A 19,890-nucleotide genomic window follows, 5' to 3' on the forward strand; every position below is an offset into this window, starting at 1 on the left:
AGAACGGTGTGGAAGGAATCCTGACTTTATGAGCACAGCCAAGGCTGTAAAATACAGTGATTATCCATACAATATTTAACTGGGTTATCTAGGACAGATAAATCAGAACTTGGATCAACTGGTATAACCTTCAAGGGGGAAAGTGTTCCATGTTTGTATATACATGTTTGTGTACTTGTGTGCACACACAGGCCAGAGGTAGATCTTGGCTGTCTTCCCCAACTGCTAGTTCCAGGGAACTGTCTGTCTCAGCCTCTTCAGTGCAGAATTACAGACGTTCGTCATCACAATGGAAGAAAGAAAAGGAAAACATGGGAACTTGAATAGCAGTGCTCGTCTTTAACTCGGCCAGCACTCAGGAGGTTGGGGTAAGCGGATCTCTTAAGTTTGAGGCCAGCCTAGCTTACATAGTGAGTTTCAGGCCAGCCAGAGCTAGTGAGACCCTGTCTAGAAAAAGCAAAAGTTTGACAGGGGTGGCAGTGGAAAGTTGGCCCCGTGACTTAAGAGTACTTGCTGCTTTTGCAAAGGATACAGGCTTGGTTTCTAGTATCCAAAAGGTGACTCACAAAGGGATCTGAGGCCTTCCTCTGACCACAGGCACCAGGCATGCATGGTACATATACATACGTGCAGGCAAAACACTCACACACATAAATCAATCTTGTAAAGGGGGGAAGCAACCCTTCTCTGTATACATGTGCACATAGTATGAGTGCATGAATGTGTGTATGTGTGTGTGTGTGGAGTAGGGACAGCTTTGGGAAGGCATTGTTCATCTTTCATTTTTACTTAAAAATGAAAAAAAAAATGTGTATGCATGAGCTCTACAACACCCATGAGGTCAGCTGGGTCTTTTTCTTCCATGTCAGTCCTTAGGAGCAAACTCAGGTCCTCAGGCTTGCATAAGTGCCTCAGCAGAAGTCTCATAGGCCCCCTTGCTTTCAAGCTGGGTCTTTCACTGGCTTGGAATTGGTTTTGTAGGATAGGCTGGTCTACATCTCTTCTTCCCCAGTGCAGGGATTCCAAGCATGGACTACCACATTCAAGTTTATGTGCCTTTTTTCCACACTCAGTTCCTCATGTTTGAGGGTCAAGTACTTTAACGACTGAGCTATCTCAGCAGCCAATATAGTAAGTATCAAGTTTTCATATCACATTAAAATACAATAAGGAGTTGAAAGTGTCTTTGATGACACACTGTGAGGTCAGGTGTAGTGGGGATTTCTTTATTCCTACTGCTAGGGAGGCAGGGGCATAGGTCCCAGACTATAGACTACACAGTGAAACAGCAAGATTGTCTTTAAACATATCAAAGCCTGCATTTTTCAATTTTTATTGTGTACATGCACAACAGCATGTGTGGAAGTTCAGAGATAACTTTGTAAGTGGCTTCTTGCCTTTCACCATGGGTTCTGGGAATTGAACTACAGTTGAATGGCGAGCATCTTTATCTGCTGAGCCATATCAACAAATATTTATTTAAAACAAAAATGTGCACTCAGGAGGCAGAGGCAGGCAGATTTCTGAGTTCGAGGCCAGCCTGGTCTACAGAGTGAGTTCCAGGACAGCCAGAGCTAAAAGAGAAACCCTGTCTCGAAAAACAAACAAACAAAACCAAAAATGTATGTGGATGAATGTTTTGCTTATATGCACACGTGTATCACATGCATTTCTGGTGCCTGCAGTTCCAGCCACTATGTGGGTGCCATATATTAAAAAGAAAAGAGAAAACCATGGACTCTCACTGACCTAAAACTTGCCAAGTAGTTTATCAGGCTCCAGGGATCTGCCTGCCTCTACTTCCCCAGCAACAAATTATAAGCATGAACTGCCATCTCAATTATTTGCCTGGGCCCTGTGTTGTCAATTTGCTGGGAGCTAGTCATCAGATAAGAAGTCTCAGTTGAGAAAATCCCTCCATTAGATGTGGCTGTAGGCAAGCCTAAGGGGTATTTTCTTAATTAGGGATTCATGAGGGAGGGCCCAGCCCATGGTGAGTACTGCCCAGGGTTCCTAGAGGCCAAGCAAGCCACAGGGATGGAGCTAGTAATAAGCACCCACCCATGGCTTCTGCCTCCAGGAGCCTGCTGCTTTAGCATTCCTGTCCTGACTTTCTTATGAACAGTGCTGAAGTGTAAACCAGATAAACTCTTTCTGGCCCTACTTGCTCTTTGGTAATAGTGTTTCATCACAGCAACAGTAACCACAAGACAAGCCCATAATCACTTTATGATTGGGCTTTCTCCTTAGCCCTTTTTGAGAGTCTCCTCTGTAGCTCTGGAACTCAGTATGTAGAGCAAGCTTGCCTTGAACCCAGAGATCCAGCCACATGTCCCTGTCTCTCCAAGTGCTGGCACCACGATGCCAACTATTCCTTCTGAGATAGGTGTCCTTGGCCAGGTTAACTGAAATTCTAGTCTCATTTGTCTACCTTAGACATCTAATAGCTGGGACTACAGTCATGCTAACACACCTGGCTCACATAATAGAAATGCTTGCTCTAATTGGCCATCTGGCTCCAGAATGCCACCTGTTGTTCAAGGTTGTGACAGGAAGACATATCAGAAACAACAAGTTACAAGGAAAGGCTCATGTACTGTTGGAATGATAAACTTTCAGTATTTTTCTTTAGAAAAAAACCAAAAATGTTGGCAACGAGACGCGAAGTCAAGCCTGATGGCAGGCTCCAACCTAGGGACCCACATAGCAACTTGTCCTGGGCCTGTACAGATGCTACAGCATCCATGCCCATAAAAACAATTGAGAACAATCCCAAGGAACTATCTTTAGGAAAGAAATAAAATACTGAGCAGATGGTAAACAGTCCTTATTCTAGAAGCCAGGTGTGGGAATTAAGACAGGAGGATCAAAAATCCAAGTCTAGGCTACATAAGTTCCCCCCAGCCGGGCGTGGTGGCACATGCCTTTAATCCCAGCACTTGGGAGGCAGAGGCAGGCGGATTTCTGAGTTCGAGGCCAGCCTGGTTTACAAAGTGAGTTCCAGGACAGCCAGGGCTACACAGAGAAACCCTGTCTCGAAAAACCAAAAAAAGTTCCCCCCAAACCCAGCTGCTCCACTCCCCCCAAAAAACCCCAGACACCCTGACCCCCAAACCCAAACAAACCCCAGCAAAACCACTGGGATTTTACTTCAGAAAGTCACCAAGAACTCTCGCTTGACATGGTCTTTCTACTAGCGAATAAGCCAGAAAAAAAGTCACTCATGGAAATGGAGGCAATAATCAAGAGTAGAAATGAATCCAACAGACAATCACAGAACAAGTTGTTTTATTTTCATGGGTAAAAGCAGTGGCTGGGAACAGAAGAAAGCAATTTCCACAGACACATGTATGACAAATGCAGCAGGCTTTTCCTATACATGAAGAAATGTCTTATAGAAACAACATGATTTGGTTCCAACTTCAATAGTACAAGAAGCCTATTGACAGAGTGCCCAAGCCTGTCCCAGTATGAAATTCACAGAGCCATGAACTCAGCCATCACTTCTGAAATCCTCCTCAAGCATTGCTCCAGACACTGTCTCTCAGTGCCGTGCAGGGTCCGGGCTAAGGGTAGGACAGCACAGGTCCCTGGCCATCAAGTTACCTTCAATACCTCAATCTTCAAGCAAGTAGTTAGGGTTGACTACCAGGTAGGGGTCTTCCTCATAGCTCTCGCTTCCTTCACTGGAGCCTTTCAGCCCAGCCTGGGTGAGCTCAATCAGAACGTGATCCTGTGGAGCACAGTTTGTCCTCAGTCCAGAACCACGGACGCTTCCAAATGTCCGATACTTACACTTTCCTGTTTCCTCTCGATAAGGCCCTGGACAGAACCTTACCTTCAACCATTATCAGTGCTCTGCTCAACCCCTCTTACTAGGATGCTACCCTTCAGGTATAACTGCCTTGAAAAACGAAGAAACCTAGCAGGTATTGTGATTTTTTTTTTTAAAAAAGACTTATTTTATTTCATGTACATGAGCACACTGTCTGAAGAAGAGACATCCAAAAGAGGGCATTGGATCCCATTCAGGATGGTTGTGAGCCATCATGTGGCTGCTGAACTCAGGACCTCTGGAAGATCAGCCCCAGGTATCCTACACATTTTATCAAATGCTTGTCAGTATAACTTCAAAACAGCTGTGCTTGAACTTTAAGATTGTGTAAAAAATTTTCTAATATCTAAAATCTGTTCATTTTTAATCACTGCCTATTGGCCCTTTTTACGAGTCCCTCCTCCCACCTTTTGAGGCAGTCTATGCTGCTAGACCTAGACCAGCCTGAAACTTGTAGCTCTCCTGCCCTCACTTGAGCACTAGGATTTAAGTGCGTGTCACCATGTCAGCTAGGTCCTACTTCTACTTCTTTTTAATTACTCTGAAGAGTTGTAGGTAGGTTTTAGCCACTGACGTGGGTGCTGAGAATTTACCTTGAGTGCTCATAACCACTGAACTCTCTGCAGCTTTCACTCATTTATTACGAAGGCTCATACCCAGTCTCTCAGAACTGGGAACAGGTCCAAGCCCACAATGGTGGTATACATCCTAGAATACCAGCACCCAGGCGGCTGAGGCACAAAGACCTTGAACTCTAGGCCAGTGTGGGCTTCACAGTGAGACACAATGTCTAAATAAACAAACACAAAATATCTAAACACAATTCATCTGGGAATTTTTTCTCTGAACAAGTAAAAATAAATGTAGAACACACCATCTGTCCTCTTCTCTTCCAGCCCCTAAGCAACTCTTACCAAACAAAATAGAAAAGAATTTTTAAAAAAAACCTGATCATTGGACTGGGGGTGGGAGTGGGGCCGAGGATCAGGTACTGCTAGTGGTCCGGTTGAGAATTACATAGCCAGGTATGAATGAAGCCGACAGGGTGAAAACAGAAAGTTAGAAAGCACCCAAACAGGAGCCTAGAATTCAGCACAGAGGCATGTCTGCCCAGCACATACAAACTCAGGGCTCAATACCAGTATAGCTAAATAAAGACACCACAAAAAGCCCACCCAGAAGTAAGACCCAAATGCTGCCTGCTCAACTTTTACCTAAATTCTGCTTATTTTAGGAAAAGTCCTTCCCTTTCGGTTAATTTTCCTCAACTACAATTATGACCGCTCCCCAATGATTCATCAGAAAGCCTGCAGATAGAGGCACTCCCTCACAGTGCCCTGGAGCCCAGGCAGTGGACACTTACGTAGTGTGTGAGACGATGAACAACCTTCTCAATGATCGTCTTTTTATTTATGAGCTCTTCTTCAGAGTCTATCTCTGATTCGATTTCCTTCAGGTACCAGTTGACAAGCTCGCTTCTCTTTAGTGCCGACTCGTCCTCCTCTGCAACCAAACAAACACATTATTGAAAAGGACTGACCTCTAGCAAACTGCCACACAATTCATGGCACACACAGGAAAAACCGTAAGCTTGATTTTAGAAACTGCAAAATAAGGTGCAAAAGTAAAGATCAGTAATTTTAGAGCATGTGCTTAGGATGTCCAGTCCTCACCACTACACACACACACACACACACAATCACATGGATTTGTAAGCTCCTCTTCAGGGTTTGTTTGTTTGTTTGTTTGTTTTTTTGAGACCAGATAACCACTTTGTAGCCTTGGCTGGCTTGGAGCTCACTATGTAGACCAGGCTGGTTTTGAACTCAGAGACAAACCTGCCTCTGCCAAACTGCTAAGACTAAGTGTAGGCACTGCATTCAGCCAGAATCTACTTCTGAGTCTACTTCAGTTTCTTTCAAGTACTAGCTGAACATGGCTGTGAAAGTCTGCAGCACGGATTGGAATTGTGCATGGTGAATTACGCCTAGAAGCCATCACAGAGCCGTCCTACTGTAACTCCAGCTCTGGGGGAGCCAAGTGCCTTTTGGTCTCCATGGACACCCATACACAAGTGGCTACACCCACAAAAAGAATGAACTTCAGCTCTAACAGATGATGGCTTCTCCTCTTACCCATGGCTAACTGTGAAACCGATATGAAACCATGGCAAAGCAGTCAAGGGTAAAAAGCGGGCAAGTGCCCCACCGACCAGGTACAAAGGAGGATTGTATTACATCTGTGGTATTTTGTAGATAAACACAAATATCCTGCAAGACATCTGTTGGTAAGAAAGCAACTATAGTCATTTCCACCTGCAAAAATGTTGTTTATATCATCAGATCTAAAGATTCTGCTTCAAAATCATAAGCTAAATACAGGAACATCGGTATTTATTTATGTCCTGTATTGTAGAATGATCTGTACTCTACTGACAATGAGCTTGTAGGGAGGCTGTGCTGATACTACCCAGGCTCCCTCCTAAAGTGAGCCAACACAAACCATCATCTCTTCTGAGTTCTGAAGCTTAACACAAGGCTTAACATCACAAGTGGCAGAGAGCGCGTGTAAGACCCACAGCAGATAAGCAGCGTGGGAAACATACTCACCTTCTTCCATTTTCCTGAGGTGGAGCACGATGAGGTTCGAGATTCGGCAGTATTCAGCAAAGCCCAGCCTCAGGGAGGGCTTGGAAACAGTCTCCTGGCTGGCATCTTCACTGGAGCCGTTGAACCTATTCACAGGGGCAGGGCTGTCGGCATGACCTAAGGAAGGAAATAACCACCTAAGTCCTTCCTGGTGACTTCAACATGCCCATCTAGTGCCCATGCACACTCTCTATGCTTAGTACAAACTTCAGAAAACAGCCATTTTATAGATAAATCTGAAACAAATTAAAATCCTACTAGTGAAGACAACTGGCTTGAGAAGAGTGTCAGAGATGGGGACAGAGATCTTATTGATACCATTTGCAGCAGGGCACAGTGGCACACACCTATAATTTGTGCACTTAAAAGGCTGAACCAGAGGCTAGAGATTTAAGACAACTTAGGCTACCTAGTGAGACCTTTCCCCGGCATCTGACAAAGTCAATTTGTAGTGTTATAAGGAAAAAAATAATATTATTCACCTGTTCAATGTGATCGAGAAGTTTAAGAATCTTTTAAATTGCTATTATGTATATGGACGCATGTGAACTTGCCATTGTGCGTATACAGAAATCACAGGATTCAGTCCTCTTACCTTTACATGCACCAGGTTTTCAGATAAGGTTATTTACCCACTGAACCTTCTACTTGCCCAAGAACATATTTCAAGTTCAAGAGCTAAACAGAATATTGTATGCAAGAGTAGAGGACAAAGGATCTGTTCATTGTGACATGCTTTCTTTTGGTCTCCAAGCATATATACTTTGTACAACCACTTAGCTGTCCTACTGTCCTTCAGCTTATAGTTAATTTAAAATCCCCTTTGAATACATCCATTCACAGCCACTGACAAGTGTGCTGGTACCACGACACCCTGCAAGACTGGAGCCTGTCTATAGACAGGCAATGAGATGAGCAAGCTCCTCACCATTGACGCCTCCTTGTCCCTCATCCGTCTCCATCTGGATCTCTTCCTCTTGATCTAGATTGACATCAGGCGTCTCTACACGGATGATTGATTTATTCAGTAATCGAAAAGCTTCCTTCACATGTTTAGGCTGAACCTAAGGCAATAATCAGACCAGTTAGTTATGTTAAGATATTTTATACCAAACAGCTAAGAACACGGTGCTCTCCCCTATATGGCACTATTAACTCACTAAGATGGTTGAAATGACCGACAATATCATACACTATCAAGATCACAGACTAACTGTCACTTTCCACAGGCGTATATGAACTGACACAGCTGCATCTATGTATGTATTCTATGGATCTGTGTGTGGGTATGTGCTCACGAGTGCAGATGCCTGTGGAGGGGTGAAGAGTGCTGGATTCAGCTGGGCGGTGGTGGTGCACGCCTTTAGTCCCAGCACTCGGCAGGCAGAGGCAGGTGGATTTCTGAGTTCTAGGATAGCCAGGGATACACAGAGAAACCCTGTCTCAAAAAACCAGAGTGCTGGATCCCTTGGAGCTGGAATTACCGGCAGTTGTAAGCAGCCCAATGTGGGTTTTGGGAACCTGTACTGGCTGGTTTTGTGTGTCAACTTCATACAAGCTGGAGTTATCACAAAGAAAGGAGCTTCAGTTGAGGAAATGCCTCCATGAGATCCAGCTGTAAGGCATTTTCTCAATTAGTGATCAAGGGTGGGGAGGGCCCATTGTGGGTGGTGCCATCCCTGGGCTGGTAGTCTTGGTTCTATAAGAGAGCAGGCTGATCAAGCCAGGGAAGCAAGCCAGTAAGTAACATCCCTCCGTGGCCTCTGCATCAGCTCCTGCTTCCTGACCTGCTTGAGTTCCAGTCCTGACTTCCTTTGTTGATGAACAGCGATGTGGAAGTGTAAACTGAATAAACCCCTTCCTCCCCAATTTGATGTTTTGTGCAGGACTAAGACAGAACCAAACTCTGGTTTGCAAGATCCGCCTGCCTCTGCCTCCCAAGTGCTGGGATTAAAGGCGTGCACCACCACGCCCGGCTTGTTTTTATTTAATGTGCATTTGTCTGTAATTATGTCTGTGCACCATATGCACTCAAAGCCTGCAGAGGCCAGAAGGTATTGGATCCCTTAGGACTGGCGTCATGTCAGTTGGAAACCATCACATGGTTGCTGGGAATATAATCTGGGCCCTCTATATTCTTAACCATAAACCACACAATCTCCCCAGTTCAATTTTCTTTATTTTTTTCCTTGTTTTGTGACAGGGTTTCTTTGTGTAGCCCTGGCTATCCTAGAACTACCTATGTATATCAGGCTGGTCTTGAACTCACAGTGATCCACCTGCCTCTGCTTCCTGAGTGCTGGAATTAAAGGCGTGTACCACCACCACCACGTGGCTTCTTCCTTTCTCCCTTCCCTTACAGTACTGAGAACTGAATCTAGGCTCCCCCCCCCCCCCGTATCTACAACATTCCCAAATCTTGTTTATTGATTCATTTTTTGAGACAAAGACCCATTGAGCTCAAGTTGGCCTCAAACTTGAACTGCAGATGAGGATGAGTCTGAACTCATGATTCTCCTGCCTCTACCTCCTAAGCCTCGGGATTATAGGCATGTGATACAATGCTGGGTTCAAGGCCAGTTTGGGCTTTAAATGCTATCTCAAAACCTAACTGCATTTATAATTCCATCCATGGTAGTCTGTGGCAGAGGGCTGGGAATTTAAGCCAGGTTACCAAAAGAGCACCTGTTTCAGAAACACAACAAACAAATGAACCTAGTCCTTTCACAGACAAAATTTGAATCCTAAATGAACTCTGTATATAAAAGTACACAAAAGCCTCTTAGTTTGAAGCAGATATGTGGCTTCCAATATCACCCCTTCCCATAATCCGACATTTGCTTTGAGTCTAGGGCACCAAGAGCAATTAAAAATCTATGGAGCTAAGGTAAGAGTCATGAGTGTGCTTAGCATACACAAAGCCCTGAATTTTGCCCCAGCATATGCAAACCCAAAATAATGCCCACACCCGCCACACACTGATTATACAACCCTAAGGAGGAAGAGTCCTCTGAGGCAGGAGTCACAGTCACGTTTGTATTCCCAGCCAGAGGCCAAGGCCACTGTAGAGATTAAATAGGTTTCTCTTGCGTAAGTACTCACCTGTATCTGCACTCCATAATTTACTGATTATAATAAACACTTTTATCCATCACTATTAGTCTAGACAGCATACCTCATAAACCTATGATAGCAACCTTTTTACTGGGAGAATAGTTATCAACTGGCTGTGAGATATTCCATAACAAAGATAAAAACCCGCCTAAAAGTCAACTCATGCATTCCTGTTCCCGTGTTATCAGAGGGGCTGGTACCTCGTCACAGCAGTGCATGCGGGCCATTGATTCTGAGAGTCGGATCATGCTCTCAAGCTGTCGCACGGTGATTCTCCACGAGGACTTGGTGACCCCAGAGCCATCCCTCTGGCGGAGACGTTTGTACTGCTCCACAATGAAGTCTTCTGACTCTTTGGAAATCTGTTTAAAAACCAGTCAAGTCAAGGAGATATTTATTTATATACATACAACACAGACAGACAGACAGACAGACAGACAGACAGACACACACACACACACACTTGATCGACTACATTAAATGTCAGGTAAAGAGGGTCCTGGATGGAAGCACTCCAGGAAACAGAGGGCAGAGGTTGAAACTTTATCACAAAGACAGTAAATTAATTAAAAAAACTGACACTCAGAAGCCTATAAATTCATGTCCTAATTCTATGAATATGAAGACAATGGACCAGTATAAGCAATTGACCATTTCTAAATGATGTTTAACACATGAAGCAATAAATAGAATAAAATGAAATGTACCTCAAGATGTCAAAGCTCATTAGCACTAAGTCTATCCTGAGTCAGTATAAGCTCATGAACTTATACTGGCTTGAGGGAAAAAGACAGCATATACTGACTTAAAAGGCCCTCAGTTTTACAGAGCAAGAAACTCAGTAAACAGTAGTATTATTGGCAAATTCACACTCTTTACATGAAAGTTGCTCACAATCCTTATTGTTAGACAGGGTTTCACTATATAGACTACCATGCCTGGCTAAAATATTTTTTCAGTACTTAACAAATTAACCATCTTTGAAGAAACCAGTACTCAGAACAACATAAAAACTTAAAATTTAAGGAGATTATAGTGGACTTAGAGGGTTTTAAAAGGAGTGTACAAAGTTAGGAAGGAAAAGTGGTGTGGATATGGAAGGAATAAAAAGCCTAGAAGCGAGAGGTGGATTTATAAAAACATATCTTATTCAAGAATAAAATTCTCAAACAATAAGCTAAAGATTTGAGGATATTTAAAAAATGAATACAGATAGGCATATTGGCACATTCCTATAGATAGAGAAGTGGGCATCTAAAGCAGGATTGAGTTTGAGGCTAGCCTAGACTATGCAATGGATACCCTGACTGCCTCAAAAGACCAAAACCAAAGCTAAAACTCAGTTCGGTTAATTTCCACAGAACCCATTTATTCACACCTAGTTCTAACACCCACACACACCACGACTTATCCAGGTCTGGCAGGGCAGATTACCTTGGGTTTAAACTGTCGGGCAAAGAGAAGGTACCTTCTTATATCATCAAGGGAATAAACTCGATCGATCGATTCTTCAATTCTTGAATGCAAGTCTACTATGCGCCTGGCAATAGCATAATCTGTCACCTGATCCAGAACAAGAGAACTTCTGTCAGTCATAGTAGTATTGACTCCCAAGTACTATCTATCCGCAGTAAGGGATGATGTCTAGCTACAAGTGACAGACTAGGAGTAAAGGCCTGCGATCAATTCCAGCACTTAGGAGGTAGAGGCAGGAACCTCAGTGGAGTTAAGCCTTAACTATATAAGAGTTCAAGGCCAGTATATGCTCCAGGAGACCCTATCTTCAAACAAGACAAAATTAACTTCTGCTGAGCCATCTCTCTAGCCCCACGATCAAAGGTTTTACAGATTTTTTTTTTAATTTATTCATTTATTATATTTAAGTACACCGTAGCTGTCCTCAGACACTCCAGAAGAGGGAGTCAGATCTCGTTATGGATGGTTTTGAGCCACCATGTGGTTGCTAGGATTTGAACTCCGGACCTTTGGAAGAGCAGTCGGGTGCTCTTACCCACTGAGCCATCTCACCAGCCCTACAGATATTTTTAAATTAAAAAATAAATACATTTTATGGTGGGTATGATGGCATATGTCTTTAATCCTAGCACTGGGGGAGGCAGAAATTCTGTGAGTTTGAGGCCAGCCTGGCCTACATAGCAAGCTCCAGACCAGCCAGAATTATGTTGAGACCCTATCTCAAAAAAGCAACAAGAAAATGTATTTGCCTATGTGTATGTTTTGCATCATGTACATGCCTGGTGGCCATAGGCCAAAAGAGTGCTTCAGACCCCCTGGATGTTGCAAGATACACATAGGGGTGGGCTTAGAATCAAGCCTGGTCCTCTGTAAAAGCAGTAAGTGCTCCCAACCACTACAACATCCATCTCTCCAGTACCCTGAAATACCTGGACAGACCTGACTACCTTTACTAAGGCAGCCCATTTGCTGTAACAGAAGAAAAGGGGGTTGGGGGGGGGGGCAATGGATGGGACACGAACATGCTACTGCCACTGGCAGCGGCCAAAACAAAACAGGGGCAAGTAACCAGCTAGAGTAATGGTGGTGGTGCATGCTTTTAATCCCAGCACTTGGGAGACAGAGGCAGGTAGATCTTTGTCATTTTGAGACCAGCATTGTCTGCATAGTGAAGCTCAGGATAGCCAAGGCCACATAGAGAACCTGTCTCAAAACAAAACAAAATAAAAAAACCAAAACAAGAAAAAAATTTTTAAAAATTTTCAAAATAGCCCCAGCAGAGCATTTATAGGAGCTTCTTATATGAAACTGTTTTTCCATGTATGTCTAGAAGCAATCTTCATGCAGTAGATGATAGCTTTATTTTATGTAGAAGTAAACTGAGTCCCAGAAAAGTTTTGTTATCTGACCGAGGTCTAAGTAGTAAGGACAGGACTGAAGAGCCTAGCTTCAGTGTGTCCTCTTAGCCACTACACTATTATCCATGAGTTAACTACGTTTGTGTACTTGTGAAAGGAAAAGAGGAGAAGCCTAAGCCCAAGGCCCCCAAACATTCACAAAAGCAAGGCAGTTTTATTTAGATAATGTCTCAAGTCAGGTTGGAAGCAAGGGTTTTACATTACTTACTGAAATAGAGCTTCCTGCTTATCATTAGGAGTGTATCCCATAAACGTGGGCATGGTGGGTTACACAGAGAGTTCAAGGCCAGCATGAGTCACACTAGACCTTGTGGGGGAGTGGGCTGTTTGTGTGTTCACACACATCTGAGATGGTAAGGTCGAATACTCAAATCTAAGAACAACTAACTCAGGTCAGGCGCATTACACCCAAGAGGCACAAAAGGTCACGAAACTGAACACAAATGGAAACACCAGCAGCAGCATCAGTGGTTACCTCATTGCATTCATCCACCAGAATGAAGAAGAGATCAAAGCGGGACATGATGGGCGCTGACAGATTGATGTTCTGTTTCAAAGATTTTGATCTGTCATAGTGTCCGCTGACAGGGTTTGCTGCAGCTAAAATGGATGTCCTGGCATTCAGAGTTGCCTGACCAGAAGAGAAAACCATGACACTAAAACACAAACCCTTATAATACCCAAGATATAAGATACAATTTGCAAAACACATGAAACTCAAGAAGAACGAAGACCAAAGTGTGGACACATTGCCCCTTCTTAGAATTGGGAACAAAACACCCATGGAAGGAGTTACAGAGACAAAGTTTGGAGCTGAGATGAAAGGATGGACCATCTAGAGACTGCCATATCCAGGGATCCATCCCATAATCAGCTTCCAAACACTGACACCATTGCATACACTAGCAAGATTTTGCTGAAAGGACCCAGATATAGCTGTCTCTTGTGAGACTATGCCGGGGCCTAGCAAACACAGATGTGGATGCTCACAGTCAGCTATTGGATGGATCACAGGGTCCCCAATGGAGGAGCTGGAGGAAGTACCCAGGGAGCTGGGGGGATCTGCAACCCTATAGGTGGAACAACATTATGAACTAACCAGTACTCCCCGGAGCTCTTGACTCTAGCTGCATATGTAGCAGAAGATGGCCTAGTTGGCCATCAGTGGAAAGAAAGGCCCATTGGTCGTGCAAACTTTATATGCCTCAGTACAGGGGAACACCAGGGCCAAGAAGTGAGAGTGGGAGGGTGGGGAAGTGGGTGAGGGAGCGTGTGGGGGACTTTTGGGATAGCATTGGAAATATAACTGAAATAAATACCTAATAAAAAATAAAATTAAAACAAACAAACAAACAAAAACCCCCACAAACCCAAATTGGTCAATATAGATAACAAGAAAAAGTTCTATCTCATGCAATGGAAGTAAATGGAAGTAAAAGCATTTCCAGTTACTGAATGATCCAAACTCAAGCATGGTAACAGCGCAGCAGGCTTTTCTGCATGGTGATGAAGGGCACAAGTCCCTTAGCTCGCACTCTGTTAGGAATTTACTTTGTAACTAGCTGAGGCCCTCAGCTGACATGACAGTTAACATTGCTTGTGACATACCAGACTGAAAACCACCCCACGTATGGTTCATGCAGCTGAGTGCCGTGAGGCTAACAAATCATAGTGGACCTAGCAGGCGCTACGACAGGAAGACTGCTAATAAAATGAAAACGCTAAAGGAGGGACTGCATGTACTTGCTCAGTTGTGCATATATACTTAGCACATACCTAGTACCCATTGTACTATGAGTTGTACAAGATTTCTCTTAAATATATACATCAGTGTAGTACTTTAAAAAATATTTATTTTTCAATTTTTAAAAGATTTAATTTTAAAATTATGTGTATGCATGTCTGCCTCTCTATGTAAGTGAATGTGCCTGCAGTGCCTATAGGAGCCAGAAGAGGAAGTTGAAATCTCTGGAGTTGTAAGCTAACCACTCTGAGTTCTGGCAACTGAACTTGGTCCTCTTAAGAACAATATGTGCTCTTAACTGCTATGCCATCTGTCTGTCCTCCAAACCTATTACTTTTAATAAGTTATGATCCTCTTTAATGTTGGCTATCATATGGTAGTCAGATAATTTCATTTAAATTACCTGTTGATTTTTGAGTAATTGGTGGTACTGGGACCAATAACTTTTTTGGTTATAACAAGAAGGCTGTTTAATCAACAAATGCATATTTTGTTCATGAAACGTTTATAAAACACAGCTGGCAAGATGGCTCAGCAGGTTGTGTGTTCCTTCTATGCAAGCCCCAGAAATTATGTAAAGATGGAAGGAAAGAACCAAATTCACAAAGCTGTCTTGTCACATAGATGGCAAAGCAGTCCCCCAAATAAATGAATATTTAAAAAGCTTTAAATTTCTGAAAAATGAAATGCTAAAAATTACATCAGTATCATTACTTTCTATCACAGCAACATAGTTGTTCTAGACCCTCAATAACACCTGTATTTTACGTTTTAGATTAACATTACACATCGGAACAATGTATTCCATCAGGTGGATGTCTCTAACGTGCCAATCGGCATGGTTGAGGAATACCCACCTTCACTCCTGCTTTCGTGATAGAGATGGTCTGCTGCTCCATAGCTTCGTGAATAGCAACTTGGTCCCGCATGTCCATCTTATCAAATTCATCAATACAACAGACACCCTGCAACCAAACAGACCTACCATTAACCAAGTTCCTGGCAGGGCCAAGGATGGAGCTCAGTGGTAGAGTACTTACTTGCCTAGCATGTGTAAGAAAATCAGAGAAACTGCTTTGCAGATGTAAGATGGTAAACTTACAAAGTTTCCTACCAGAGACCTTTCTATTCCCTAGGCAAATGGAGATGGGACATAAACATTTTTAATTCCTGTTTATGCAAGACTATTCAACAGAACAGAGCTAGAAGGGAATCTCATGCCTAACTCACTAAAACTAAGAGCAAAACAAACAAATAACACCGACAAGCAAAACAAATAATATTCAGGTAACGGGACTGCGAAATTTACCCTCAGCATGAGAAGACTGGGCTGTGTGCAATGGTGCACATCTGTGATCAAAGACTGTGGGTGGCAGAGACAGTTCCCGGCCAACCGTAAATACGGACTGACTGGAAAAGTAAAGAGCGAAGGAGTACCACAATGAATATAAGCTTGAATACCCACAAGGAATGAATCTTTGCCAAATATATAGGTGATATACTATGTATTCATGGATAGATCTGTTTAGAGATGTTAGCAAAGCGACAAACTGGGATGGTCTAGTCACAGTAATCAACATTCTAGGGATGCTCCGAAAGCACCAACTAATGATGAGTCTTAATTCAATGTAGATTAATAAAACTGAATAACTTACTAATGAATTCATTAAAAACTATAGCTTGTTATTAAAAGGTCAAGGATACTCTGATTTCCCTATATCCAACAGCATACAATGTCCTTACATTATCAGCCAGCATCAACGCTCCAGCCTCAATGACAAATTCGTGAGATTCTTCATCTCTCACCACAGCTGCTGTTAAGCCGGCAGCGCTGGAGGCTTTGCCACTGGTATAGACAGCTCTGGGACTGAACTCGTCCACGTGCCTATTTAAGAAGGTCACACAAAGATTCATTAGCACATCAATACACTACACCAGTCCCAGGAATGAACAGGAGTTCTAAAACGGATTCAACGTCATCCTGTCAGATAGAATGAATAGGAGACAAAAACATCAACTTCGAACTTAACAAACACATTTATTTTAACTTTGTGTGTGTGAGAAGGGGTGGTAAACGAAGGTCAAAGGTCAACTTTGTGATTTCTTTCTGCTACCCTACACAAGTTCCAGGGACTAAACTTTAGCTACCAGGTCTGTGTGTGCCTTTACTCACTAAGCTATTTTTCCAGCTCCCAAAAATAAACACTAAAAAAATAAAAATTAAGAAAGCCAGGTGGTGGTGATGCAGCCTTAAATCCCAGCACTTGGGAGGCAGAGACAGGCGATCTCTACAACTTCAAGACCACATTGGTCTACAGAGCAAGTTCCAAGACAACCAAGGCTACATAGAGACTCTGTCTCGAAAAACCAAGAAAAATATATTTTTAAAAATTAAGGATGCTGGGCAGTGGTGGCACACGCCTTTAATCCCAGGACTTGGGAGGCAGAGGCAGGTGGATTTCTGAGTTTGAGGCCAGCCTGGTCTACAGAGTGAGTTCCAGGACAGCCAGGGATATACAGAGAAACACTGTCTCATAAATAAATAAATAGTAAGAAGTAGAGCTTGGTATGCTACAAGCTTCTAATCTCAGTATTTAGGAGACTAAGACAAGAAGACCATGAATTTGAGGCCGTTCTGGTCTATAAAGAAAAAACCCTGTCTGAAAACAAAATAGGAAAGCAGAGCCTGATACTCAGTCTAGTGATTTTCACAGTATTATTACTATATAATGGGAGAATACAAACAACTGAAACATCCATCTATTGATTATGTACAAAGCACATGCATAAAATAGATCCTCATCACCACAGCACGATGAATAGTCAGTGTACTGCACTGAGTGAAGCAAGCTAGACACAGAGACCGAAATAGTAGGGTTACACTTATTAATTAGGCAAAGTAAAATGATGCTTGCTAGGAACTATGAGAGGGGAGTGGAGAACTGTGGCTTTACAGGTATAGTGGTTCAGTTCAGTAGAACAAAAAGATGTTCTGGAGACAGAGGGTGGTAGTGATTAAAGCTAATCCTAAAAATGGCTAAAACAAAACATGTTTTTACATAAAAGTACAATGCTGTCTACCTTCTGGTCACTCATATGTTCTATGAATGACAGAAATATATTAAACAGAAAGTGGGAAACTACGTAAAGCAATTATCTAACACTTCTTAGTTGGACACAGTGACACATGCTACACAGAGACCTTGTCTCTAAAACAGAATGAGCAGGCAACACTGACTGCACCCTTGGTAGCAGAGGTGGCCTGCAAGCACAGCACAGGTTCCCCGCTGAGCCTCTTTACCTCAGACAGATACTTACTTGAGAAATTGGCTCTTAGCTGTACTTGGATCACCAACAATGCAAACATTTATATCCCCACGAAGAGAGGTTCCTTCCCCTGTTGTCTTAGGAACACCACCGAACAACATCAGTAAGACACCGCGTTTTACTTCATCATTGCCTGAAAGGAAAAGCTCCAAGTGAAAACTGAATTTTTCAGGGGGATGGTAAGATGGCTCAGCAGGTAAAGGTCCTTGCCTCCTAAGCCAGAAAACTAGAATTTGATCCCAGAAAAAAATGTAAAGGTAGAAGGAAATAACAACTCTACAAAGCTGTCCTCTGACCTTCAGTTGTGTCTTCCCTCTTGGTATGACACATATACATGGGAACTAAACAGCTCAGGTACAATATAACTTAACCAAGAGAAAAGAAGCCACCATGAGTGTCTTCTCCTACACCACAGTTATCAGCTGCCCATGCTCACCATTCCAAGAGCTTTTCTTGTCCACTTCCTATGTGAGGCCTTTTCCTCGAAGACTTCTCCCACAAATATATATTTGTCCACCCTACACTGCCACATTTCTTTTTTTTTTTTCCTTTTTGGTTTTTCGAGACGGGGTTTCTCTGTGTAGCCCTGGCTGGCCTCGAACTCAGAAATCCGCCTGCCTCTGCCTCCCAAGTGCTGGGATTAAAGGTGTGTGCCACCACGCCCGGCAACCGCCACATTTCTAAGTTTTTTCTTTTTGCTGGAGTGGCATGAGTGTGCTACCCTTCCAGTCCATTGCTCGTTCTTGCCAGGGGCAGCTCCAGTTCCTCAGGACTCTGGGATCATGCTTCTTTTGTTGAACAACACTAAATAAATGCACACTAACTAAGCTGATTGGGTAACATGCTGCATGCAATTTATAGTGCCTCTATTAGCTGTTCACCCCCACCCCCAGCCCCGCATGGAATTGGTGAATGAACTCCACTACCAAAATAACGCTTGGCAAATGTGTACCACTTATTAAAACAAAACAAAAAACCCCAAACAAACAAACCAAGAAAAAAAGTAATGGCTCAAGAGACATTTGTTAAAGTCCTTGCCAGGCAAGCCTCAGGCCCTGTGTTTAGTTCCTAGAAACCATATGAAAATCCAGGTACAGTGGCTTACACCTGTAATCCCAGTGCTGGGGAAGCACACAGGAAGATCACTACGTAGGCTTTGCTGACCACCCAGTGCTGCTTACTCGAAGAGCTGAAGTTAATGAAAGGCCGCCTCAAAACCAAAGCCAAGACAAATCACTCGGTGAATGGCTCCTGAGGACGTCATTTCAGGTTGACTTTGCCCACCATCCCAAGCACACATATGTAAACACATATAGAAACAGAAAACTAAAAATCTGTTCTATAGCAAAACCGACACGACCTATGAGACAAATGTGTCGAGGGTAGGATGAGTTTTAAATAGTCCATAAAAACGTTCATACTTGTTAATTTGAGAGAACCTAACCGAGTATGCTGGCAGATGTCTTTGATCCAGCACCCGGGAGAGAAACAGGTGGATCCCTTACATTCAAGGACAGCCTAAAATCAACACAAACTGAGATGGAACCTGCTGGCCGTGGTAGATTATTCCTTTAATTTCAGTCCCGTGAGTTGGAGACTAGCTTGGTCTACAGTTATGGTGCAGCTGAGACTACAAAGTAAGATCTTGTCTCAAACAAAGGAGATGGAACCTAATTTTCTACCTTTGAAGTAGGCATGAATTTAGTGACTCTTGTAGATAGGGTCCAGGCTATACTCAAACTCACATGCAACCCCTGGGTCAGCCTCCTCCTTGATGGCAGAGAATATAAGTATTATTATGCCTAGTGTGACTTGAATTTTAACAAGTAACTATGCGAACTCCAAGACTAGGAAAGCATTGTCTCCTCCTTGCTTTGTTTCATGCTCTGTGCTAAATGAGCTGCTTGTGGTGAAGATCTGCCCACTAGATGTCTCACTCATAAGGAATCCAACTACCCACCAGCACTAAGTCAAGCCAAGCGAGCCCCTGCGTGAGCTCTAGCCACATCTACCTTTTGGTTGTCTACAGCTTTTGCTGGTGCACGCATCCATCCTTTCTTCCTTTCTTATTTATGGTTTTTTGAGACAGGTTTTCTCTGTGTAGCCCTGGCTGTCCTGGAACTCAGAAATCCGCCTGCCTCTGCCTCCCAAGTGCTGCGATTAAAGGCATGCGCCACCACTGCTCAGCGATGCATCATCTTTATTAAGTGCATGGTATTTTGTCTGCATGTGTGCCTATGTTCCACATGCAGGTCTAGTACCCTCAGAAGCCAGAACACACTGGATCCTCTAAAACTGGGGTCATAGATGGTTGTGAATACTGTTGAA

The 19,890-nt window shown here is 43.2% G+C and overlaps 1 protein-coding gene across 2 annotated transcripts in view; it reads right to left on the reverse strand.

Annotated features, from left to right (window-relative positions):
- Positions 1 to 3,256: 3,256 nt before the first annotated feature.
- Positions 3,257 to 19,890, reverse strand: part of Mcm6 (minichromosome maintenance complex component 6) — a 28,131-nt gene continuing 11,497 nt past the window's right edge. The window contains exons 8-17 of one of the 2 annotated variants that reach the window (NM_008567.2): positions 17,554 to 17,695; positions 15,979 to 16,120; positions 15,093 to 15,200; positions 12,967 to 13,122; positions 11,032 to 11,160; positions 9,798 to 9,959; positions 7,412 to 7,547; positions 6,445 to 6,600; positions 5,199 to 5,338; positions 3,257 to 3,733 (exon numbers count right to left, since the gene is read on the reverse strand). In NM_008567.2, coding sequence (NP_032593.1) covers positions 3,617 to 3,733; positions 5,199 to 5,338; positions 6,445 to 6,600; positions 7,412 to 7,547; positions 9,798 to 9,959; positions 11,032 to 11,160; positions 12,967 to 13,122; positions 15,093 to 15,200; positions 15,979 to 16,120; positions 17,554 to 17,695 — 1,388 coding nt within the window. In that variant the 3' untranslated portion in view covers positions 3,257 to 3,616. Of the gene's footprint in view, positions 5,339 to 6,444; positions 6,601 to 7,411; positions 7,548 to 9,797; positions 9,960 to 11,031; positions 11,161 to 12,966; positions 13,123 to 15,092; positions 15,201 to 15,978; positions 16,121 to 17,553; positions 17,696 to 19,890 lie in introns of both variants that reach the window. The other variant, NM_001313695.1, reaches the window with a different exon arrangement.

This window comes from Mus musculus, chromosome 1 (genome assembly GCF_000001635.26).
Source record: "Mus musculus strain C57BL/6J chromosome 1, GRCm38.p6 C57BL/6J".
In the NCBI taxonomy this organism is placed as follows: domain Eukaryota; kingdom Metazoa; phylum Chordata; class Mammalia; order Rodentia; family Muridae; genus Mus; species Mus musculus.